Raw genomic sequence first — 24,011 nt, forward strand, 5'->3', positions numbered from 1 at the left:
AGGCAAGTTACATGTACGTACATGTAGTAATAAACGGCATGTCGCAGCCCCTCGTACTGCGTATTTGTTCAAAGCTACCATGGCACATCTCAGCTTTCTTTTTATGAGCGTTAGACCGCATCAAATGAAGAAAATAAAGTCAAAAGGCACTGTCTCTACCTTAGATGCACTCTCCTCCATGACTGCCTAATTCAAAACTTCCACAACATACGTTTGTTGCCTATTGAATAGGTGGAGAGCTTTCCGATATCTTTGTTGAGTTGAAGCAGGCCGTGTAATCTTAAGCTAGCATAAATAGGCTCATTTCAACCGATCTATTGAGAACTCGGTTGTTCCAATGCGCAGTACAGATGTAGCTAAATTGTATTCACAGGTGGTCTTATCTACCAAAAGAGATTAAGTCTATGGCTATAGATATAGACTGGATTGTACCCGATTCTTATGAATAGGTAACCCCTACCTGTGATGCTTGAGAATCGTTTCGAAACTCGGGATACATAAATGTATTTCTGGATCTCATATAATGCTGAGTTTTATATTGAGGGGGTACTACGTAGGTTGCTATTTTACAGAATTTATACCTTACAGATTAAACTATATATACTCTTCTAGAGTCCAGGTTTTCGAAGAATTAAAAATTTGGCAATTGGCCGTTAGGGTCAGGTGTGCTTATTTATATTAGGGTTAGGTATATACAGTTACTACTAATAGCTGTAGCAACAGTCATTACCGCATCGTCTCCTTCACAACCTCCCACGATCCCATACACCGGCCTTTGATATCAAAGCCAGAACCAATGGCAACGATCTACGACCTCCCCGCCGAGGTTATCCTTCTAATCATCGAAACGCCGTCCTTCCCCCTCAACACACTCAACGCGCTCCTCCGCACTAACCGCAATTTCCATGGTCTCCTCACTCCCTTCCTATACAAGCGCGCCTCGAAGCTCGCTTCAAGCCCACTCCACTGGTCCGCCGCCCGTGGCTTCAGGAACAACATTACGCCTCTTGTTGCGGCCGGATGTGACATCGAAGTAAAAGACTGGACCAATAGGACGCCACTCATGGCCGCCGCCTTGGGAAACCACCTGGACACCGTCCGCGCGCTCCTAGACAATGGTGCAAACATCAATGAGCACTCCGGCCGTTTCAATGACGATGGTACGGCTCTGCATCTTGTGGCCCGCGATGGCAGTGTTGAGATGGTAACGCTGCTATTGGACTACGGTGCGAACGTGAATGTGCGGGAGGCACGTGGGGCGACACCGCTGCATTGGGCGGTGGATACGGGGGGTCAGGGATGGGAGAATACGGATGATCTGCCTTTGGGGTTTGGTGTAGGGAGTAAAACAGTACGTGAAAGTGTGGTGGAGTTGCTTTTGGACCGTGGTGCACAGATTGATACAGATAGGGAACAGGATGGAGAGACGGCACTGAGGATGGCCGTAACTAGGGGAAACATGCGCATGTTTGAGATGCTGTTGAGGAGGGGAGCCGGCATCGAGACTCCCGCACGGCTGGGGGAGACGGCGTTGATGTCGGCTGTGGCCTGCGAAAGGATGGGTATGGTGAGTGCTCTACTGGAAAGAGGGGCAATGATTGGGTGTAGGAATGATTATGGCGAGACAGCACTGCATTACGCAGCGGTGCAAACGGACTCTAAAGAGATGCTGGAAGTACTTCTGGATGGGTACGAGAGGAGTTCAGAGGTTAAGGAGCCCGGGTATATTGATACACAGAACGACGAGGGGAATACCGCCCTTCACCTAGCTACGCGTGACGAGGCCAGGAAGATGCGCATCGAGGCGGGGAAGGCCCTTCAGCAACTCCAGGCAGAGGAACCCACCAGCGATGGCGAGGCGAGGATGTGCCCCGCCTATGTCATACAGCAAAGAGCAGAGGCAAATCTCACCGCGTCCGTCCGGCTCCTCCTCGAGAGGGGTGCCAACCCAAACTGCCCCAACGAGATTGGGCGGCGACCTCTTCACAATGCGGCCGCGAACGGATACGTCCAGATGGCGCAAGTTTTGCTAGATCATGGCGCCGAGATTGATGCCACCGACGTGGACGGCGTCACGCCGCTAGTTCGGGCAGGAAGGGTGAGTTGGACGGTAAGGAGGAAACCTGAGCAGCTGGAAGGTAGGATTGGTGTTGTCAGACTGCTGCGTAAGCGAAAGGCGATCTGTGATGGCATCCAGGAGTGGACGAAAGGCAATCAGGCATTGTCGGATGCACTGGGCGAGTATGATGATGATTATGACATAAGCAGCAGCAGCAGCAGCAGTAGGAACAGGAGAACAGTCAAAGCAAGCCGCGAGAATCCTGTATGGGGAGGATGAGGATGATGATGTGACGTCGGATCTTTAAGGGGCATCATCGTTAGAAGCATGCAAGAGCCGTATTTCTGGGTAGGGTATGGCATAGTGTAGGTGTCTAGACCAGCTTTTTCTTTGTATTGATGTCGATCTTCGTTTTTTATTTGGTTGATGATATTCACAGCTTGTCAGACCGGCCCGTCTGCACATCGGCATGGTATCAATCGAGGGATATACATGTAAATCTATATAGCTGCCGTCTGTGCATGTCGTATCAATAAACATGATTTTATTATCCTCCAGCCCCCTCCTGGAGCAGGCAGACAGGCAGATATGCAGTGCAATGCCAATGATTTCCCTCCTTTGCTTAATTACGCCGCCAAGAGCCCTGTCCCGCCTCCTAGGTAGGTATGTGGTCCACTCCAGTCCACGGACTGAAGTGGACCAAATCCACCGTTGCCAATGACGGAAGTTCCAAGATTTCCTCCCTTCTTTCTAAGGGTTCACAATTGAATGCCATCTACCGAGATAGCCCTGGCTCTCAAATCAAGTATCCGCAGATATGGGAATGTTGGTTATGGACCCCCGTTGTTGCACCGAGACATGTAGCGAGCGAGTGAGTGAGTGACCATCCATGCAGCGGACAGAGCCGGTACAGTGCTTCCTGGTTTCTGGTTGCTCTGCCATCAAGGCAAGGAAGGTAAGGATGGGAAACGACGTAACACAGTACCAGCACAACGGTGATCGCGGAGGTTGCTCTACTTGCCGTTACGGGGGGGACATCTTTCCTACCTACGAGTAAGTACAATACCGATACATGTATTTCTTATCCTAGGCAGCTGGGCGCTTTGTCATGCGGCTCCCCGGATTCCAAGGTTTCGGGTATCGGTGTGGCCTAGCTTGATGGGGGGGGGCTAGGTAGTAGGGGCGGGTCACTAGTACTCTTCTTTTTTTTTTACCAAACAGTAGAGTAAACCGCCACCACAGCGTCATGGAGAGAGAGATAAGAGATCTTATCAATCGCCGTTATGTACTTTTACTCAGTGTGGTAATTTTAGAACGCATGACGAAATGGCTGGAGGGCTGGGCTGGGCACGAGTGACTTTTGGTGAGTGGGGAGTAGTGTGGGAGGAGAGGATAGAGGAGTATGTAATCTGTGCATCACGGTCATTGACACGACAGGGTTGAGCGGAGCCCCGCAAAACAGGTGCTTTTCTCTCTACTCGACTACCATCGTGAGCTCTCTCCAAGCCAGCCAGCCAGCCAGTGCCTACAATTCCTACCTACTGTGCCTACCATACCTACATAGCTACGCAGAAACTACCAATTGCTAATTAATTGCCCCCCATGACCACCCTCCGCGTCGGCTTCGTGCCCGGTCCGTCCTTTCCCCCCCTCTCCCCCGCCCCCTCTCCCCCGCCATCCCCGCACTAACCCCCACACCCACAGAACACTTCTCTACCCCCCTCCACTTCGCGCAAACCCACTCCTTCTTTGCCCGCCACAACCTCGCCATCACCCTCATCCCCTTCCCCTCCGGCACGGGGCACATGGTCAAGTCGCTCGCCGCGCACGAGCTCGACCTCGCCATCGGCCTCACCGAGGGCTGGATCGCCGCGCTGGGCAACGGCGCAGCCGACTTCCGCCTCGTCGGGAACTACGTCAAGTCGCCGCTGTGCTGGGCCATCTCTGCGGGCGCTACACAGACTGCGGTGAATTCGGTGGAAGATCTGAAGGGCAAGAGGCTGGGAGTGTCGAGGATTGGCAGTGGGAGCTATGTTATGGGCTTTGTGCTCGCGGAGGAGAGGGGCTGGTTGGAGGATGGGAAGGAGCCGTTTGAGTTTGTGGCGCTGGATACGTTTAAGGGGCTTAGGGATAGCGTGAATGGTGGGAGGGCGGAAGCGTTTATGTGGGAGGTGTTTACCACCAAGTGCGTCCCCCCCCCCCCTCTGGCTTCGTGGTGGGTAAGTGGCGTGGGGGGGTGGGGGGGTGCTGACAGTTGCTCGGATAGAAAATACTACGACAACGGCGAGATCCGTCAGATCGGCGAGATCTACACGCCCTGGCCGTCGTGGCACATCGTCTCGCACAGCGACCTGCTGCACACCAACCCTGCGGCCGTGAGCGAGTTCCTGCAGGCCGTCAATGAGGGCATCGAGTACTTCAACGGGCACCACGACGAGGCCGTCGAGTACATCTCGACGCACCTGGACTACTCGGCCGAGGACGCACGGGCGTGGCTGGGCACGGTCGAGTTTGCTGAGAATGTGAAGGTGGTGGAGGAGAGGGTTGTGGTCAAGACGGTGGATATACTGACGAAGGCGGGCGTGGTGAAGGGGAGTGTGGGGCCGGGGGAGATGGTGGTGAGGGTGTAGGGCAGTGGGGCAGATAAGGCTGTATGCTGTACTTAGCTGTAGTAAGTAGTTGAGACAGAAATGGACTCTGGTGCAAGCAGTTCTGTGTATGTGTGCGGGACGGGACAGTGTGTGTGTGTGTGGAGTAGAGATAGCCATTTCCCAAGCGTTACTACGCCGAGTGATAACCCATGCAACAACCCCCGGCCGCCCGCCCAACGCAACCCGCAGCCGGCCAGCGCCCAGATCGCAGTAAAATAAATACAAACACCAAAAGAAAAAAAGAAGATAAAAAAGATAAAAACGCCCGGCTACCACAGATAACTATCGATACGCTGCCCAATTGCAACAACCCCCCAATAATCCGTCATTACATGCCTGGTATCATCACTATCATACATGTCATCACAAAATGAAACAACAAAAGAGACACCCCCCCCTCCACGCTACAGATCAAACTCCGCCTCCACATCCTCACCGCCGCCACTGCTCCTCACCATCCGCTCCCTCTTCTCCGCATCCAGCCCCTCAAACCACTGCGCAATCGCCGCCACATACGCCTCCTCGCCCTCGCCGTACTCCACGGGCGGCCCCGTGATCGCCGGCCGCCCCTTGCCATGTTCGCGCCACACGGCCCATGCGCTGTTGGGTGTCGAGGTCGCAACAAAGTCGTGCTTGTGGGTTGTGATCTTCAGTGGGGGGTTGTTAGCCACAGCGGTTTGAGGCACGAGGAAGAGGGGGAGGGGTGAGATCAAACCTTGAAAGAGCGCAGGAGCACCACGTCGCCAAGCTGCACGGCGGGCAGGGCCTCCTTGTGCGGCCGCAGCACGGTGGCCGTCATGCCGGCGGGGAAGGAGGAGTCCACGACGCGCATAGAGATGTAGTAGTCCTTCTGGCCGCGCGAAGCGCGGCCGATGGGCCATGAGCGTGTTACGACGGCGATGAGGTCGACGACGGCGCCCCATGTTAGGGAGCTGAGGGCGGGGAAGTCGGATAGCTGGTCTGGTTGTTAGTGGTGCGGCTTCTATCTATGTAGGATGGGGGTGTGGGTGTGGATGTAGAGATTTTGCCCTTACGTTTGTTGTGACGCCGCTCCGGAAGCCTAGCTCAATGCCGAATGTCTCTTCCTCGTCCTCCTCCTCTTCTTCATCCTCCTCCTCGTCATCGTCGTCCTCTTCATCGTCGTCGTCGTCGTCCTCCCCCTCCATCGGCGTCGAGAAGCCCGAGAAGCCCTCATCCGTCCCGCTCGCGCTTTCCACCTCCCTCGGCACCTCCACGCCCCTCTTCGGCCTGCCAAAGTACGCATCAATCTCACTCGGCACCGGCTCCTCCCTCATTCCCCAGAAGCTGCTCCGCCGCCGTATGGGACTGCTGATATCGCCGCCGAGCACGCTCTCATACTCCTGGCTCATAAACTTCGGCGGCGCTGACGTCGGCGGGAACTGTATGCCCCTCTTCTCCGTCTTCGGGCTCGGCGTCGGCAGATACAGGAACGGCGTCTTCGGCTGGTCCCCCCCCTCCTCCTTGACCGCAACCTCGGGGGTGGTGGAGGCCACGCTCGTCTCCAGCGTCAGCTTTGAGCGCAGCGGCGTCGCCCGCCGCGGCTTCAGCGACTCGACGCTCTTGAGCGGCGACCTTCCGAGCGTGCGCGACTTTGTGGTGCGCCGTCGTAGCTCGTTGTCGCTGAACTCGTCAAAGAGGCTGTCCTTCTCGGACTCGTAGTCGCTGGGGAAGCGGTCGTCCTCGCTGACGCTGCCGCGGCGCTGGTCCGCGAGCTTCTGTGCGTCCGAGGGCCCGGGGGTGGTCGATGGCTTTGTGCCGCTGAGCTTGCTGGGGTTTGTGGGCGGGTTTGTGGAGCTGTCGTGGTCGTCTTCGGCGACGGGGACGATGACGACCTCGGGCGCGCTGGAGAAGTCGTCGAGTGAGTCGTTTCGTAGTGTAGAGCTACCCGTAGAGCCTTGCGATATGTTTTCCGCGCCTGCAGCTTCGCCGGCGCCTTCTGTGTCTTGCGCGCGCGCGTTGTAGTCCATGTAGTCAAAGCCGGCCAGGCCTCTCCCGAGGAATGGGGAAATGATCGGCAGCTGCTCACTTGGCACCGGCTTGAGATCTGGTGAATCCGGCGTGTCCCCCACGTCAAAATTTGTATTGAGAGCCAATTGTGGCGGCGGCGGCGGCGGTGGCATATCTACATGATTTGGATGCTCGGGGCGCTCAATTACCATGTCCTCCCCCGCCATGCCGTTCATGAGCGCCTCCTCTAGTGTCCCGTCGCTCTCGACCGCAGCTGCGTCGCCGTCCTCCTCAAAGCGATACGAGTTGCTGAATCGGGCACGCTTCTTCCGATGGCCAAGGTCGTACTCGTCTACCCCGCCAAATAAACCCTGTTCGCCAATTGCAAACACGTTCGCGGGCTCCCTGTCGGGAGAGGAGGGTAGGCGGCGCTTAAACAGACCCGGGGTCACCCACTCGCCCCCACCGAACTGCGCCGGCCGCACCGGAGGTGTCGCCGGGTGCGCCGTAGAAGGCGAGTACGACGACTCCTCCACCACTGCCGGCGACAGCTCCGGTTCCGGCCCCGGGTCAGCGTCGGCGTCGGCATCGGCATCGGCATCGATATTGATGCTATTCCATGTATCGCCCGATTTAACCTGTATTGCGCGCGCGGATTAGCTCCCAGCTGTCTCCCTTCCCGTGTACCCGCCCTTTTCCCTAGCTCCATGGTAGTAGGCATACCTTCATCGTGAGCTTCTTCTCGAAGCTCACCGCCCACGGCACGTCCCTCGAGCTCGCGCTGGCCAATTCCTCCCAGTGTGCGCCGTCAAGCGAGATGCACACGTGGTCGCCGCTCTGCAGGCCGTGCGCGTCGACGCCGATCGCGGCGGGGCCGTGGAAGTTGACGCGGAGCTGGCCCTTTGAGAGGCGGAGGATGGGGTTTTGCTCGGAGGCTACGATGGAGAGCGTGCGGCTGGACGAGGAGAAGGGCCATATTAGTGTAACGACGGCTGTGATGTAGGTGGAGGAGGAGGAGGTGGTGGTGGTGGTGCTGCTACTGGTAGGGCTGAGGGAGGCGAGGGGGAGCGGTGTCAGGGTGGTGGGCCAGTCGGAGAAGGAGGGGGGTGGTGGGGAGTCGGCCATTGGGGATGTTTGAGATGATTGAATGTGGTGGTGGTGGTGTGGGTGGTGTGGATGGTTGTGGGAGGAGTGGGTTATGGTGTAGTGGTGTGGTGGGAATGGTAATGGGAATGGAGTGAGATGGGAATGGTTGTGGTTGTGGTTGTGGTGTTGTGTTAGCTGAGTGCTCGCTGAGCGCTCGTTCCTTGCTTGGTGCTCCCACAAAGACAGATTTCCAGATGGGGACTGACGGGTACGTATGTGTGTGGATAGCTGAGTCTGGGGGATGAGATGCGGCTGAGCGGAGTTGTGCGGGCGGGAAGCTCCGGGGTCCTAAATATGTAGGGAAGATGATGGGAATAGGGGTGTGTGGGGAGAGAGACGATTGATGAATGGATGAATGGGAATGGACGGATGGATGTCAGTAAATCAGTAAATCACCATAACCCACCCTCTCACTCGCCCGCCCAACCACAGCTCGACCACTCAGCCAACTGATTGCGATTGATCAATCCCACAACCCTACATACTCTACGCACATGTAAGCACCGGCACTGGTAGTAGAGAATACCTTGTTGGCTGGGCGCTGGTGCTGCTGCTGTGTTCCACGCCGCAACTGAACTGCAATCGCGATTACTACATCATGACACTGTAGCACATGCACAGAGCAGAGCAGAGCACGCTGTCTGCACGCCGAGAGAGGAGGCGGGGGAGAAGAGGAGAGCTTAAGCCTACTCTGCTCTACCTCCCGTGACCGTCCCCTCACACCTCTGCTTCTGCCCTCAGGTCTCACTCACACACTAGCACTCACCCCCCGAGTGATTGTCTGTGAGCTTAAACACCCGCGCCCACACACACACACTCACACACTCACTCACTCACCCACACTCCCACACCACCACCACCCGTCACCGTCACCGGCCGACCGACAAGCACCGCACGCAACACCCACCCCACTAGTAGATAAAACAAAGTAGAAAAAAACACAATCAAAGTAGAATGAAGCCCAATGTCTTCCCCTCTCGGCACACGTTGCCCACATTCAACATCGTTCTTCCCCACTCCGCCCGCAGTTCTCGCGTCCGTAAATAACCATAACGCGTAAATACATCCCGCCATTACAACAACCCACACCCACCCACCCACCCACGCGCTGCGTCGTCGTCGTCGTCATGTCTCGTACCTGCAGCAGCAGCAGCAGCAGCATCCAACAACCCGAATTGAAGAAAAAGAAGCAAGCACGCAAAGCACCCAGGGCCCCAGAAGAAATTGATCCCTTCTTCGAGCCGGTAGCGAAGCGGTTGAGAAGCCGAAGCCAAAGTCGCCCACGGGACAGGAGGCTTTCTTCTTCTTCTACTTCTTCTTATGCTTCTGCAAGATCTGCGCTGGCACCAACAGTTGAGGAAACCGAGGGGACGCCGCCTACAGAGGAGGAAATCCCGGACTCGCTCGCATATCTGGACGCCCCCCCTCTGAGCCCTGCACCCGTGACTTCGTACGCAGAAGCGCTGTCTCGGCGTCGCCAGAGGAACTTTGATGTTGTGATAGAGAAGATACCTGGCTTTGACAGATCGCAATACACAAGCTACAATAGCGATCCTGAGTCCCACCCTCCTATCCAAGCAGAGCCGCCTTCAGTGCCTCCTCCTCCTCCTCCTACACCCCAAATCCCCCCACCACAACCACAACCACAGCAGCAGCAAATCATAGTAGAAAGCTTCACAAAAGTATCCCAGATTGAACGCTCATCCCAAAGCGTTCTTCTGGTCTACGAAGAAAGCGTACTAGTGCCCGCCTCGCAGATCGTCACCCCCGCCTCCTCAGGTACAAAACCGGGGGAGGGGGAGGAGGGCCCGGTCAGTACCATAATACCAGAGACCCCACAACAACAGCAGCAGAAGCAGAAGCAGCCTGCAGCAGGTCACAACAACCCTCGAAAGAAAAAGAAGCCGCATATTGCATCCGGCCAAGAAGGGCCAACAACTCTACCACCACCACCACCACCACCTCAGATTCTACTAGAAGCACAACTGCTGCTGCTGCGCACGCCGGCACTGGCCAATACGCAGTCACAATCCGCCTCAGGCGCAACAGCAATTCCTGCAGCTCCCGCGATATCAAAAGAGCATATAAAAGCTATAAAAGCGCCTGCACCCCAGCACCCAAAACACTCTGAAGTCGTTGAAGCTGCCGTACAGCAGCCCGCCAGGATATCGACAGCAGCAACAACCACGAGCACCACTGCCGCTACCGCTAGTACTAGCGTTAACCGGGATCCTCCTGCATTAGCTACTAACGGGAGTGGGCCACCTAAAGTCTTGGCAGCAACCGCAACCGCAACAGCAACAGCAGTAGCAACAGCAGTAGCAACCGATCAAACACCACCACCACCGCCTCCAGGGCCCACAGCTCCTCCAAACCACCCCACCACCGACCCTCAACCCGCCCACCCACTCCCCGCCCCAGCGCCGCCCCCAATATCCGCATTCTCAAGCTGGTTCACCAACCGTGAGCCCAGACCCGCGCCCAAGGTCTCTAAGCAGCGCCGGCGGAAAGCAGCAGTAGTAGCACCACAGAACAACGGCGACAACGCCGCAGAGGACATGTCCGGCGCCCAGTCACTCCTGCTGCGCGAGCGTCTCGCGAAACGGCGGGAGGAGCGCAACGCAAAGATCCTGACGGCGAGGAGCGCGCGGAGCCAGTTCTCGCCCGTTCCCCCCGCGACCCCTCCAACTCCAGCAGCGGCAGCGCTGCCAGCTTCGTCAACTCCGCCGCCGCCGCCGCCGCAGCAGCAGCCGAATCTAGCGACGTCTGGGACTGCAGCGGGAAATGGACTGGGGGATGTAGCGCCCGGGAGTCTGGGAGTGACGACGCCGGTGGAGAGCGTGGCCGTGAAGGAGGAGGCTTCGGCGGACGATGTTCACATAAATTTGGCTGTCATTGAGGATGCACCGCCGCCGCCGCCGGTTCAGGTAGCACAGGATGTAGAGATACAGGATGTGGAGATACAGGACGCGGAGATACAGAGTATAGAGATAGAGGTTCAACCACAACCACAATTAGAACCGCAACTAGAAGAACCGCAACTGCAACCGCAACTAGAGCCAGAACCACAACCACAGCCACAACAACCGGCGCCGCAAACAAAGATGCAATCGCCCTTCAGAACCCCATATCTCGGCCCAGCGGAATACGCAATCGGCCTCCCTCTACGTACAAAAACCGTCACCCCCAAAGCAATCGACCAGAAAACCGCATATCTCATATCAATCACCGAAAAGCACGGAGAGATCAAACGGTATCTCTCCAACCCGCACGGCGCCGACGCCGCGCTCGTAGACGCCATGCAGGAGATCCTGGCCAACACCGGCAAGATCGCCACGCACCCCGATCTCCTGATGAAGAAGATTGAGGTCTCGGATGCCGCGGCGGGCAAGGAGGCCGACTACCACGCGGCCATGAGCAGCAAGTTTGTGTTTCTGCGTGCGTTCTTGGTGGCGGTGAGGCAGCAGCATTTGAAGATTGTGATTGTGGCAGAGAGGGGGAAGATAATCGTGAGTACACAACCACCACCATCACACTTTTTTTTTTCTTTCTTTCTTTTTCACAGTGGTCTAATGAGGAGTAGGATATACTGGAGATATTCTTGAGGGGGATTAGAATCGCCTACACCAGGCTGGATCAGCTTAGTACGTTGCCAAAGATACCGCACGACGACAACGAGGGCCTAGTGCGAGTATTTCTTCTGCCGAGCTCCAAAAGCGGTTCTGTTGTGGTAAGTGTTGCTTCTAGCCCCCAAGAGGGGGAACGAAAAAATAAAGCTTACTCTTTTTAGAATGTGGCCGACTGTCTCATCGCCATGGACTCAAGCTTCGATGCAACGCTACCCGAGGTTCACAAATGCCGTAGTAACTCCTACGAGGTTGGCAAGCTTGCGCCCGTATTCCGACTGGTCGCCATAAACTCAATTGAGCATCTCCGCCTCTGCAGCCCGCCCGGCCAGGAGGTTCCCCTCTATGTCTATATCGAGACGCTGAAGAATCTGCGGCAACAAGTGGGCGTTGCAACGCAGGACTACGGGTCTGCAGTCTCCCGTGCGCCGACAAAGATCACGAAATGGCTGCAGAAGAAGGCGGAGGGGAAATTGGAGATTCCCGAGATTCCGGAACTGCCGCTCTTTGAGATTACAAGTCACGCTCAGCCTACTACGCCCAACACTAGCACTAGCACTACTAATAATTCTTCTGGCAACGAAGGGTGCGATAAGAGGAAAAGACAGGTAAGAATCCCCAATTTGATTTTTATATTCCATTCTGACTGAGAAGCTTATTCGAACCGCGTAGGAAACACAGACTGTGGTGTCACCACAACAAGATGCGAAACGAACGAGGGTCAATGATCCTGAGCCAATGGGCCCTATTCCTGAGTTTGTTGAGTGCCTGACACCGCATGTAGTTGGGGATGTCACGCATGTTAGTGACTCTATGCCGAGCCAAGCACCGACCGATCAATCGAGTGTATTAGGGCATACAGACAATGAGGGCCACCGTACACTGGCGGAATCTGTCGCGATGGATATTTCTGAGGGTGATCAGACGGCGGTGGAAGATAACAAGACGGAGCACGTTGTGACGGCTATAGAGATTGAGGATAGTATGGATCATACCGCAACGGCCGAGAAGCAAGTCGAGGAGCAAGTCGAGATGCAGGTCGAGGAGCAAGTCGAGGAGCAAGTCGAGATGCAAGTCGAGGTGCAAGTCGAGGTGCAAGTCGAGGAGAAAGTCGTGGAGGGAGAACAAGAAGAAGAAGAAGAAGAAGCGGAGGATATACCAAAGGATAATCCGGTGACGTTCCCTGAAATCTCGAGCACAAACGGTTTGAATATAGAGTCATTGGTCAGTTTCTTCTTATTTCTTTGGAGTGGGTGGGGGCGCCTAACTTGTGTAGTCTCGGGAACAACTAGTTGCTGCGTTCAAGAGGCAGGCAGAGGGCTTACAGCAGTGGATGGAGTCCGCTGGAAGACTCCAACTTCGACATGACGAGTTGAAGAAGCAACTCGCCGATACTAGGAAAGAGTTGAGGAGGTCCCAAAAGACCCAGAGGGACGCAGAAAATCGTAAAGAACACACGTCGAAAGAGTTGGCCAAGGTGCGGAACGAGCGAAATAAGGCTGATGAAGAGTTAAAAGACGCTCGCGCAAGGCTTCTGGCTGGCCCGCCGGACAAGGCTGCACTCGAACAATCGCGTGCTGAGAATGAAAAGCTGAGCGAGAAACTCCGCACAGTGGAGTGCAAGTTGCAGGCACAAAACAATGATTTCGAGTTCCTCCGGGGACAGTACCAGGAGGCTTCAAACGGCGCGCTCGAGTTGAATGCGGATAACACAAGGCTGCAAGAAGAGAATTCGGTTCTGGAGAGAAGGGGTGCTGATGTTGTCGTGCAATTACGGAGGATGCAGCATGAGAGCCAGGTCCAAGCACGGGATAAGCAGATAGAGAGCCTGACACTTCAACTCAGGGAACGAGAGGAGCGTATAGCGCGACTAGAGCACGAAAGGCAGGTAAACACAAGAACCCGTGGGTCAATAGGGATGCGGGCGTCGAGTGTCTCCATTCGGGGCAGCCCAATTCAATCAAGGGCAACTTCGCCAGCAACCGGGCCAGGGACTTATGGCAGGGAATCTTCTTCCACACATCCCCTGAGGAATGGTTGATCCTTTCTCTTTCGTGTTTTCAATCTGTTTGCTTTTTTCTTTTCCAATTTGTATCCTTTTTTTTTCAATGATTGCTCTTAGAAATACGATACGAGGCAGGGAAGGAGGGAGGGAGCGGCGCGGGGGGGGGGGGGGGGGGGGGGGGGAGAGATTACTCTACTGTGCCGTGGATTTATTTAGGGAAGGAGGGGGATTCATTTTCATGTATTTACCAGTAAGTGAATCCTTGAATACATGGCGTTGTCGTCTTTCAGGGTAATACGCTCAGGGAGAAAAGGAAACGCGACATTCTACCAAGGATTAAGTTGGCGGATGTGCTTTGGAGAGTTAGTTATGGCATCGTACAGCAATAGGGGGGTTTTCTGCATTTCTCGATTGTAGGTATTTCAAGGAAAAAAATTGAATCCCATACGGTAACGGTAACTCTTTTTAGCCATCTCGAGCATGAAGACTTCCCCAGATTATTGGGCAAATGCCTCACGATGACGATCCGATTGCGAATGTCAATACCGGGACACCATGAATCGCCCGAATGTAATTGGCCACTGCTCGGGTTTATGGAGAATCTTGACTCTCCAAGGCAGCTTGACGTTGTTTCACATTCAGAACATAGGCTACAAGCGTGCAAGCGTTGTTTTTTCGATTAGGGGATTACAGATGGGGTTTTGCTTACACAGCCGTATTTGGCCCTTAGTTAACCACAATTGTTATCTGCAACGGTTGTTTAGATGGTTTTTTTTTAAAACCCTTTAAGACCCCCTTTGAGGAATTCCAAGGCACTTGGCCAAAAAAAGGATGATGTTTATCACTAAACAGGATGGGCAAGCAACGCCGCCTGCGCACTGTGTCTAAGACTACATGTACTCCGAGGTAAAGTTCTTGTACCAGCTACAACCTGCATACCGTACCGTATTGATATACCCAGCATTGCCTGTAAGTAATTATTTCTTGGCAAGCCTATGACAATGGGTCTTGGCACGGGCCTATTAGGTAGAGAGTACTGCAAGCGCTGCTGTAATGACGACGTAGGGAATACAGAGATATTTACTGCTAGTTCGCATCATGGCTGCTATCGCAGCGTCAAGTCTGCAAAAGTAAAATTGGGAAAGAAAGGCATGGTGCCGGTTTTTGACAGAACAAACAGCTTATCCCGGATCAGCGTCATGATTCGAAACTAGACGATGTGGTATGGAAGCCAAGACTTAAGCGTTTTTTTCCTCAAAGACTTGGATAACTGCAGCCACCACCACCACCACCCCCCACAAAATAAGGGTCCAACGCCGATCATGACATCACACGTACGCGAGACCCGCAATGGATGGACCGCCGCAACCTCCACCATGCGTTTTCAAGGGAGACAAAAGAAAGGAGATGCACCATCGAATTGTTCGAAATTCGCTTTCTCCAGCGGGTAGAATGTTGACTCTTCACCCCTTTTCCCGTAATATGGCACCTACCAGATTAGGTCAGCGGGCGTCCCCCCCTCCTCCTCCCACGGTCATGACGATTTGCAGGAAGCCGTGTCTATGAAGCAGAAACGCCCTGTCGTCCGCTTATCCTTTTGGTTTACACAGAACTCTTGAGCTCACTCTTGGGAAGGGGCACATAGGCGCATGCAGGTTGCATAGGGTTCAATGAGACGCTTGCCGAAAGTGTGGCAAGATCGTTGATTGGATGGGCATCACCAACTTTCCATAAGGTTGATTGACGTCTACTCCATCACCAACTGTATCTACGTAGAGTACCTGGTGGTCGTGGTGGTGATGGTGGTGGTGTGGTAGTACTTGTGGGCTAAGCATTCATGTATATAAAAGCTTGTTCCCGGTGCGTGATTTCTCACATCATACGCTTCATCAACTATCACCAGCGACTACTACTTACTACCACCACCACCACCACCACCACTGCTACCCACAACCAGTACCATTGTGCTCTTTTAACAATACTCAAAATACCTTTCGAGCAATTAAATTGACGGCTTCTTACCTCTCCACACAAAAAAATCCTCTTCTATCGTTGCCCTTCCATCCTCTATACTTTTTAATACTAAATACCTACACCAATCAATAAAATGACTGTTTCAACAAGAATGGCCTCTTCTTCAAACATGCAATCCACTAGCTCATATATGAACAATGGAGGACATCACTCTGAGCAGAGCTACGACGCCTCATATGATAACCAGAACCAAGACGATCCCATGAGCAAGTACGCCAGGTATGCCATCTACATGTAGTCCCTTAATGTTCGGTCCAAATTCAAACCAGAATCATCAACTAATTTTTCATATAACAGGATACTTTTCGAGCACACTCGCAGGCAGATGGACAACGCCACACATTCCATCCGCGCTGGATCAGAAGAACAAAAGTCGACCATATCGCGCGAGCGCCTGACTCACAGCCATAGTCAAGGTCAAACTTCAGTTGCCTAAAAAGCCATCTTGTTCCCATTCGTATCAGTTCTGTAATAGTAGTATATATTTTTTTTCCATTCATGTTTTGAGATTCGCATTTGGTTCGGTCGGGATATTGAGCTCTTGATGTTATTTTCTATCGTTTTTTTCTTTCTTTTTTGGGGGGCCCGGTTAGGTTACGGTTTCCTTAGTTATCCCCCTTCAACTGCGTAGTTTGGGGGTATCACATTTGTACGAATTCCCTCACATACATAGATCCAAAAGCGAAGAGGTTTTGGCTTTGAATAGAAAAAATATTTACCATCATTATCCAAGTTCGCTCTAGTGTAGAAAGATCGACCTGCTGCGGAGTCAGCAGGTAAGTACTGGTAGACTAGTCCTCAAAATAGGTAGGACATTCAAGGAGTATTAAAAAATAGTAAAATAAAATGGCGGTGCTGGGTAAGAGGGGAATATGACCTCTATTGTCATATTAAGTACAGAACTCGTCGACTAGCACAAACCTGACCCATGATACCAGGCCCAACCTTAAAAGACGCCAGATACAGCAAAGAAACTTGGGAAATAATAAAACTCCATTCTGATAGTCCCCATGGGATGATAAGGCAAATAAAGAAGAAATCGTAGTTACCGCATCACGAAATGGTGCAACTATGTGGCCACACCTTCACCGTCGTGACCGTTTCGAAATGGTAGGGTTATTCTCCTATTAGATTGTGGGGTGCTGTTGGGTGTCTCCTCCAGATTTTTTGGCTGAAATACAACCTTATCGGCAACCCGTACCATAATGTTGCGCTCACCCCGATTCCTTTCGGATACAAAAAGATCCCCTAGCTCACCTTTGAACCTTTCGAACCCAGATTCTTGGCCCGCAGTTATGGATTCGGAGCCTGTATGCGTGTCTTGCATGTCTTTATCCTGTACCGAGTCCTCCACACCCTTCATCAGATCTGGAGAAGGTTTGCTTCCCTCCGCCATAGTTTGGTTTGAACTCCCATTTTCATTCAACTCTTGGCGAGAGACATTCTGTTTCGACAACACTGCCTCTTGTTCGTTATGTAATTGAACGAAAAGATGGAAAAGCTTCTCACGCATCCGCTTAATTTCTTCCTTGCGCCAAAACGCTGGATCAGACACGCGATCCGCTTTTGCGAGAAATAAGGTGGTGAATTTAATTGGTTGCTCGAAAAATAACTCGACGTAGTGTAGTAGAAATAACCCACAGTCGTACCAGTTGGTCTGATTGGGCACCTAATCAACGGCAATTAATATACTGTCATCGTGTAGATAGCATAGCACTAATCTGTTACCTTGCCAAAGGTAGCATGAATGTCACTGGTATCAATCCTTAAGTTTCGCTTTATCTGTGCTTCAGCCACTAACCACTCTCGAAGATTTCTGATCGTTCCGTTATGTGCTCTTGGGCCAAATCCCATAGAATCGAGTATGACTATAGATGGCCTATAAAGTGTAAGCTTTAAACGCTTATTTTCTTTATTCCGGAAAACCTACGTATCAGGCGGTATGGCGCTTTTTATTTTCTTCGGCGGTGACTTGGTCTTAGCCCTCAGCTTGCTCCTGCCTTTGAATTTGGATCTCTGGATTGAAGAATCTACGTCGATGATTTCTGTGTCATTAGTATTGGCCGTTCCTTCGTTCTCCATGGGTGACTCCACATCGAGGGCCATATGTTCGAGATTATCCTGTGTTGCCACGATCTCTAGATCATCATCATCATCATCATCATCATCACGTGCTATTGACACGAGTGATTCTGCAACACCACTAGTATCCAAAGTGTTTGTTGGAAATACATCTGGGCCATCACTTTTAGATTCGATTAATGTTTCACTAGATTCTAAGTCGATTGAATCACCTCCACGAGGTGAGTCTGAAGCCTTGTCGCTTATTTTTCGTCCAATGTTGCAAAGGTTGCAAATAATGGCTAAATACCAGTGCGTCCTACTGCAAGTTAGATGTTGATACTTCATAAATACAGAACAACACCTACGATTCGTTTATTGGGATGATAATATAACTGGTTTTGAATATGTCTACTTTTGCAGTCCATTTGAGAACTGAATCAATGTCCCGTTTCCTAGTAAAGTGTAAGAAGGATTTCCTGCTGGGGATTCTAGGCCGACCTACTTCTTGTCATCTCTTTTGGTCAATCGTTCGTAAAAAAACGTGTTTAGGAAATACGTTTCCTTTGCTACTTCAGGATTCTTGTGGCCAAGTTGAACCTCTATATACCTGCAAACCAGTCAGTCTTAATAATGAAAAACTGAGGGGAAGTTAGTCATACTTTAAATAGAAATTGATAATATTGTCATTCAAATATGAATTACTGTTAAGTCTCTTTAAATCATCGTAATCAATGACCTCTTTTCTAGGGCCGTTAGGGGGGTATACAAGTGGAGTTTCCCATGGTGGCTTGGGCAGTTCCAACTTTGGTTTCAGTGACTGCGTTTCTATCGGAGAAGATTCGGATTCCTCCGTAGAGGGCGCTCTAGGCCGTTTGGAATTTTCATTCTCTACCCTGCACGCTCTAGTTCTTGGGCTTCGCCTTACCGGAATTTCAACTGTAAAGTTCCCCGGCGGCTTCCTGGTTTCACGGGTATTGTATCGGTGAGTAACTTCAGTCTCCTGTGGTTCAGAAGCATTCGCCTGGCGGCGGTCTTCCCAATCCTTGAGCTTATTAGACATATTGTCGAGTGTTTTTCTAATATTGTCAGTTACGAGCCCACTAGGGAGTTTCGTATCACACATACCCCTCTGCCTCCAAAGGCATGACTCTAACACTCCTAAAGGCGGATTTGCAATCTTCAATATCCTCTATGTCTTCTAAGACAAAAATCACTGTCCGATCTGCTTCACTCGTTACTCTCTGCGCAATTTGAATTGCAAATTTTCGAATGGGCGTGTTGACCTGGAATAGTTGTCAAAACTAAGTACCACAAAGTACACATTTTTGGTAATAGACATACATATAATTTTTTTATTGCATCATGATCAGTTAGATCGATTTTTCGGACCATTTTCTTTCCCCGGAAACATTCTATCTCTGCGTAAGGCAATATCCGGATCTGGATGGATAAATCGGGTGAATCCTCTTTGGAATAGGATTCTAAGCCTGCTTGAAGGCAAAGGAGGCGAAAGTTTTTACACTGGCCTATGTACTGTTCTCGAGGAGGCTTGGCGGATTTCTTGGAGGTTGCCCCCGTCCATCTCATGTGGGAGGGGGTTTTGTTATCCCCACCTCGCGAGCTCTCCCCGCCTCGCGAGCTCCAGCGCCCTCTAGACGACTAGGTTGGGTTAGCGCAGTCTTTCATTTCTCTTAATTCGCGTTATAACATACCGAAGTTGTCCCCTTTTTAAGCACATCTGGAAGCTGGAAAATGCTGTTTACAAATCCTTGATCTCCTTTAAGTTCCTTTTCATTGTGCAAGCGCTCTGGTTCTATCAATCCTTTTTTTCCAAATTCTGGTTTCTTAGGATCTACCTCCATTTCTTCTGATAAATCATGATCATCTGGACAATATTTTGAGATGTTTCTTGACCGTGGCAAACCCCGCAGTTCCTCCTGTTGCATGCCCTTTTTCTTTCCGTCAATGGGAGATACCTCCATGATTTCATCACTGTCTTCGGATGCTTGATCTACAGCTGAAATCATTTTTTGTTGCTTCCTAGGGTGGTGTTGATCATTGGGAAATTCAATAGATGGTTTAGGATTCATCCTCTTGCGCGATCCACTTCCGTTGTTATTCCCGTAAAGCTTGTTTACTGGCCGTAGTCCTCCCTTGATATTTATTCGTATTAGGTTTTAGCACAAATCTGAGGAAACCGTGAGTTAAGCATACCGGAATTTGTTTTCTGAATTTTAGACTGCTGTTCATCGGCGTACCAATCTTAATCGCACCCTTGGATGGCCTATATTATATTCTCAATTCATGTTAGCAATTCAAACTGTGGGATCTGTGAAAAGAGGGACAAACACGGTAGCAGATGGGTGATATGGGAAATTCTGTGTCTCCTCTTGCGTGGGCGAAGCATTACTTCCACCTTCATAGGCCAAGTGGTGGTGACGTGTTTTGATGCCCTCAGTCTTAACCTTGGAGAAGTCAGCTAGGGAGAGCTAGGGAGAACATATCGAGAGAAATGACGAAGGGAATGAGGTTGGAAGTGGGGAAGTAGCTTGGGTGTGGGGGAGCGCGTATACCAGATCCACGGGGTCTTCGATGTCGTCTTTTCCCTCGAGTTGATTGAGTCCGTGAAGTCCAAACCCAGAAGGCATGCTGGTAGTATGTATTTTGTTTGAGAAGCACAGTTACCGTCACGAATCAGGAACCATAACCACACAGCTAGGGAAAAAAAGGTGCACTGTAGGACTGAATGAAGGGGACTGGGTCGGGAGTGTTCGACGGGGTTTTTTGTGTGACGGGTCGCGGATAGCCTACAGAGTTGACTACATGTATATATCTATAAGATCACCAACTGCGCTAAATGTTGACTGCGAACAAGAAAGTCACTTATTTAGAGACCAAATAGAGCTCGAACTTCCTCATTTACGCAATTTCCTTTATTTCAATGTTTGTTGCAGCTTATCCGCATGCTCCTCTAGAGGTTGTAACTCTTGGCATTATTACTAACCTAAAACAGAAGACTGTCCCGAATACTTGGGAATTTTACCCGCCAATAAGGCTGTGCTTGCTGCAGGCCTACACTTTGCTATACTACTGCGTACAACTCAGACGGGACACCGAAACAGTAGCATTTCTCAACTCCTTTCTGTACTTTGCGCTTTCATACCTCATCACTCATCCAAATTCCTCTCGCAATATCACCCAGAATGCGATTGTTGCCGTTTTCGGGAGGCTTCATTTTGGCCTCCATTACCTTACTTGTCTCCCAGGTCGCGGCCACCGCCCTAACATACAAGCTCGCACCTAATGAAAAGCAATGCTTCTACACGTTCGCCGACAAAAAGTATTCAAAAGTTGCCTTTTATTTTGCAGTAAGTTGGCAATCTTTTCATGATCTACTTTCTGTCAGACCCTCTAACTGGATAATTCAGGTCCAATCTGGTGGCTCTTTCGATGTTGATTACAAGGTGACCGGGCCTAACGAGAAGGTTATTCTCGAGGGAGCAAAAGAAAGACAAGGAGACTTTGTTTTCACAGTAAATGAAATTGGAGATTACAGCTTTTGTTTCTCAAATGACATGTCCACTTTTGCTGAGAAGATGGTCGATTTTGAAATTGCTGTATGAGACCCAAGACAGGAATTTTTTCATTAGCTCATCGACTAATAATGAAACTACAGGTGGAGAACGAAGCTCGTGCCGAACTTCCATCGAAACAGGGAACATCACCTGAACATCTTTCTTCCCTGGAAGAATCGCTTTTCAAGCTTTCCGGTCAACTCTCCACCATTTCCCGAAATCAAAAATACTTTCGTACCCGTGAGAATCGTAACTTCAGCACAGTTCGTTCAACAGAGTCTCGAATCTTCAATTTTTCAGTTATCGAATCCCTTATGATGATCACTATGTCGTGCTTGCAAGTTTTTATTGTCAGGTTCTTTTTTCAGGGTGCACGGAAAGGTAAGCAAAACCGATTTCCAGTCCCGTTCCACTTGCTTTCTGCTTGCTGGTCCCTTTCGTCATTCTCATTCCGCTAAAGCATATAGCAGGGTATGTCTGAAAGGAACTTATCTATTCTTAATTATATTATGGATATTCTTGTTTGTACTACAGCAAATACTTTTACAGTCTATAACAGAGTTGTGATACTCAAAATGTCTCGATGATATTTATGCCAGCGATGCGTTTCTTTCATTATGAGTTCTGGGGGCTGTCTATATAATCCCAGCTTTCTGTTGTTTGTGCTGCTACTCACTGCTGGTGATGATGATAATGAGATTATAGTATTCCTACTATCCACTTTTATTTGACCCTCAAATCATTTACTCTAATTGATAATGGTACGAACGGTAATCGTGGCGTTTGCTTATAATGATTAGCAATGCTCGGGTACGACGCCCAGGAGAGTCTTACTTATATTGAATTGCTTATATATGCCCGCAAACTACATCAGAATAGACTTCAATGGTACTTTTTATAAGTCGTTTCAAATAGAACTGTCATGAATCTGCCTCTCCCGTAGAGGACAGCCTAATGGGTGAAATATTCCTCCACATAGTAGCATAGCTAAACCACATCACTATAATATCGCAAGTACTCAAAACGAGGACTTAAAGATCCACAATTAGTTGGTTATCATGTCTGCTTGCGCTGTTCGGTTATAGGCCAAATCCTAGACTTCCATCGATCATATCTATAAATATAGACCCAACGTATTTTAAATACATTTTTTTTTATATATACGAATTAAAATGATTTTTTGAAAACCATATTACATGTAGATACTGCCATCGAGTGATCTTTCATGATTAACCTGTGATTTGTAGCAAATTGTGTGATGTGGCTCAGTGACCCAACAAAAACAGCGCTCGAATAATAAACTGTAAAGCGCCTACATCCTTTTTTTGAAAATAGAACCAAGAATGAAAACATGGAATCGAACAAATCCAGAAATATCCTATTAGAACTACATGCATTACACGCCATCCAAGTTCAGTTGCTCGCTCTTATTCCCAAGCTTTGATATTTGTAAAAAGACATCTGTTCCATAGCCCTCTAGACTGTGAAGTTCTAAACTGCCGGCCCAGTATTCTGCATACACTCTGCTCATAGGCAAGCCCATTCCCAGTCGTAGATGAGGAGGTCTAGATGTTAATGTAGATAAAGAACTGTCTTGACCCTCTCTACGAGAATGTGTATGGGATGTCTTTTGCAACTCTTGGAGAGTAGCCGCCATTTTCGGAACCTGTGAAAAATTCTGAAGTCTGGCCTGGGGTCGTGGGCCTTTGGCAAATGACCAGAGATCGGCCAGCTCATCAGCGGGTACCCCGCCGCCTCTGTCTGAGACACGAAATATTACATGTTGCGGTGCATGGCAGATTAGAATTTTGATAGGCGGGAGTTCGGCCGCAGAGGAATGGCGATCGACGGTGGCCTGAATAGAGTTTCGGAGAAGTTCGCCAATAATGTACTCGATATGGGAAAGGATGTATGGGAACGTGGTATCGAGGTGGCCTTCGATTTGTATTTCTGGGACGCGGGAATCGGGACCGTTGGCCTCACGAGCTAGGTCTTGAGCGTGCTTTCCTACTGTCTCAACAACTTCGCGAGCATTACAGCGGGGAAAAACTTCGCCCACAAAATCTGCACCGGTATGGTGGTGGGGAGAAGAGTCAGGGAAGTGAAAAGGTGAGTTGAAGGTGTCCGTAAGAGCAAGATGTTGCTCTGCGATCACTCGACGAGAGATCCGCTATGCAGAGAATATGATTTTAGCATATAAACAGCCACTATGCTCTCAAGGGCACCATACACTACGCAGGATTCGATTCATGAATTTATCCAGTTCTTCTGGGGGCACCAAGTCTCTGCACTCTAAGACGCCCATAGCCAAACTAGGTATCACTGTCAAGTGTTCCTTGAGGGTTCTCTTGACTACTTGACAGAAGTTATCGTTGTCCTCTACGGTCTTGATCTCGGGAATCTTTCGAAATGCGTCGAACGCGCTGTAATAGAGTTCGTAGACCTCTGACAAATGTCGATTCGTGACCACGACATATGGTAGCTTTTGCATATCTCTTATCCTATGCGCTATACGCACAGGTAACTCTGACCGAACATAGTTGGCGAAATCGATGATACGACGCTCATCAAGATTGCGCCCACCAAAAAATATCAACTGCCGTAGAGAAATTGGACGAGCCGGCTTTTCGACATATGAGTCAAGAACAACTGATGAACGCCATTGGTGCACTGCAGAAGATTGGAAGGATCTACTTCTAACAGCAGAAGGAGGAAAGATATGTCTGGTGAAAGCCACTACTGGAGTTGAAGAGTATGAAAATATTTTATTGGGAGGAAGAGCTAGCGAGAAATTTTGGCATCGCAGTCTCTGCGAGAAAAGGAACATGGAGGCCATGGGAGAGGGAATGCCATTGATTGAATGGGAAGGGGGATGGGGGTGCC

General features: G+C 50.6%; 9 protein-coding genes across 9 annotated transcripts; 6 read left to right on the forward strand and 3 right to left on the reverse strand.

Moving 5' to 3' along the window:
- Positions 1-796: 796 nt before the first annotated feature.
- On the forward strand, positions 797-2,567 carry LAJ45_09230 (uncharacterized protein; the record flags this gene model as incomplete). The annotated part of the gene is made up of 4 exons (XM_046118775.1): positions 797-1,351; positions 1,418-2,323; positions 2,383-2,424; positions 2,499-2,567. 4 exons carry the CDS (start codon positions 797-799, stop codon positions 2,565-2,567), a joined length of 1,572 nt encoding a protein of 523 aa, XP_045968160.1.
- Positions 2,568-2,948: 381 nt separating this feature from the next.
- On the forward strand, positions 2,949-3,553 carry LAJ45_09231 (uncharacterized protein; the record flags this gene model as incomplete). Its single annotated transcript, XM_046118776.1, has 3 exons — positions 2,949-3,112; positions 3,373-3,422; positions 3,522-3,553. The coding sequence occupies 3 exons, from the start codon at positions 2,949-2,951 to the stop codon at positions 3,551-3,553; spliced, it is 246 nt and encodes an 81-aa protein (XP_045968161.1).
- A 108-nt stretch (positions 3,554-3,661) lies between these two features.
- Positions 3,662-4,689, forward strand: LAJ45_09232 (uncharacterized protein; the record flags this gene model as incomplete). Its single annotated transcript, XM_046118777.1, has 3 exons — positions 3,662-3,692; positions 3,764-4,244; positions 4,326-4,689. The coding sequence occupies 3 exons, from the start codon at positions 3,662-3,664 to the stop codon at positions 4,687-4,689; spliced, it is 876 nt and encodes a 291-aa protein (XP_045968162.1).
- A 425-nt stretch (positions 4,690-5,114) lies between these two features.
- LAJ45_09233 (uncharacterized protein) lies at positions 5,115-7,803 on the reverse strand (the record flags this gene model as incomplete). Its single annotated transcript, XM_046118778.1, has 4 exons — positions 5,115-5,357; positions 5,426-5,665; positions 5,745-7,316; positions 7,402-7,803. 4 exons carry the CDS (start codon positions 7,801-7,803, stop codon positions 5,115-5,117), a joined length of 2,457 nt encoding a protein of 818 aa, XP_045968163.1.
- A 1,148-nt stretch (positions 7,804-8,951) lies between these two features.
- On the forward strand, positions 8,952-14,138 carry LAJ45_09234 (uncharacterized protein; the record flags this gene model as incomplete). The annotated part of the gene is made up of 10 exons (XM_046118779.1): positions 8,952-10,820; positions 10,884-11,333; positions 11,408-11,554; positions 11,615-12,058; positions 12,123-12,674; positions 12,727-12,895; positions 12,968-13,338; positions 13,672-13,705; positions 13,769-13,868; positions 13,925-14,138. 10 exons carry the CDS (start codon positions 8,952-8,954, stop codon positions 14,136-14,138), a joined length of 4,350 nt encoding a protein of 1,449 aa, XP_045968164.1.
- A 1,442-nt stretch (positions 14,139-15,580) lies between these two features.
- Positions 15,581-15,925, forward strand: LAJ45_09235 (uncharacterized protein; the record flags this gene model as incomplete). Its single annotated transcript, XM_046118780.1, has 2 exons — positions 15,581-15,708; positions 15,787-15,925. The coding sequence occupies 2 exons, from the start codon at positions 15,581-15,583 to the stop codon at positions 15,923-15,925; spliced, it is 267 nt and encodes an 88-aa protein (XP_045968165.1).
- Positions 15,926-16,558: 633 nt separating this feature from the next.
- Positions 16,559-20,201, reverse strand: LAJ45_09236 (uncharacterized protein; the record flags this gene model as incomplete). The annotated part of the gene is made up of 14 exons (XM_046118781.1): positions 16,559-17,158; positions 17,218-17,368; positions 17,420-17,869; positions 17,919-18,005; positions 18,056-18,160; positions 18,213-18,416; positions 18,479-18,489; positions 18,545-18,629; positions 18,679-18,836; positions 18,895-19,212; positions 19,266-19,706; positions 19,768-19,837; positions 19,903-20,042; positions 20,127-20,201. 14 exons carry the CDS (start codon positions 20,199-20,201, stop codon positions 16,559-16,561), a joined length of 2,895 nt encoding a protein of 964 aa, XP_045968166.1.
- Positions 20,202-20,756: 555 nt separating this feature from the next.
- Positions 20,757-21,609, forward strand: LAJ45_09237 (uncharacterized protein; the record flags this gene model as incomplete). The annotated part of the gene is made up of 4 exons (XM_046118782.1): positions 20,757-20,921; positions 20,982-21,170; positions 21,230-21,509; positions 21,599-21,609. 4 exons carry the CDS (start codon positions 20,757-20,759, stop codon positions 21,607-21,609), a joined length of 645 nt encoding a protein of 214 aa, XP_045968167.1.
- Positions 21,610-22,524: 915 nt separating this feature from the next.
- LAJ45_09238 (uncharacterized protein) lies at positions 22,525-23,964 on the reverse strand (the record flags this gene model as incomplete). The annotated part of the gene is made up of 2 exons (XM_046118783.1): positions 22,525-23,298; positions 23,359-23,964. 2 exons carry the CDS (start codon positions 23,962-23,964, stop codon positions 22,525-22,527), a joined length of 1,380 nt encoding a protein of 459 aa, XP_045968168.1.
- Positions 23,965-24,011: the final 47 nt, after the last annotated feature.

The sequence above is a fragment of the Morchella importuna genome (assembly GCF_003444635.1).
Source record: "Morchella importuna strain M04M26 chromosome Unknown Morimp01GS034, whole genome shotgun sequence".
Taxonomy (NCBI): Eukaryota; Fungi; Ascomycota; class Pezizomycetes; order Pezizales; family Morchellaceae; genus Morchella; species Morchella importuna.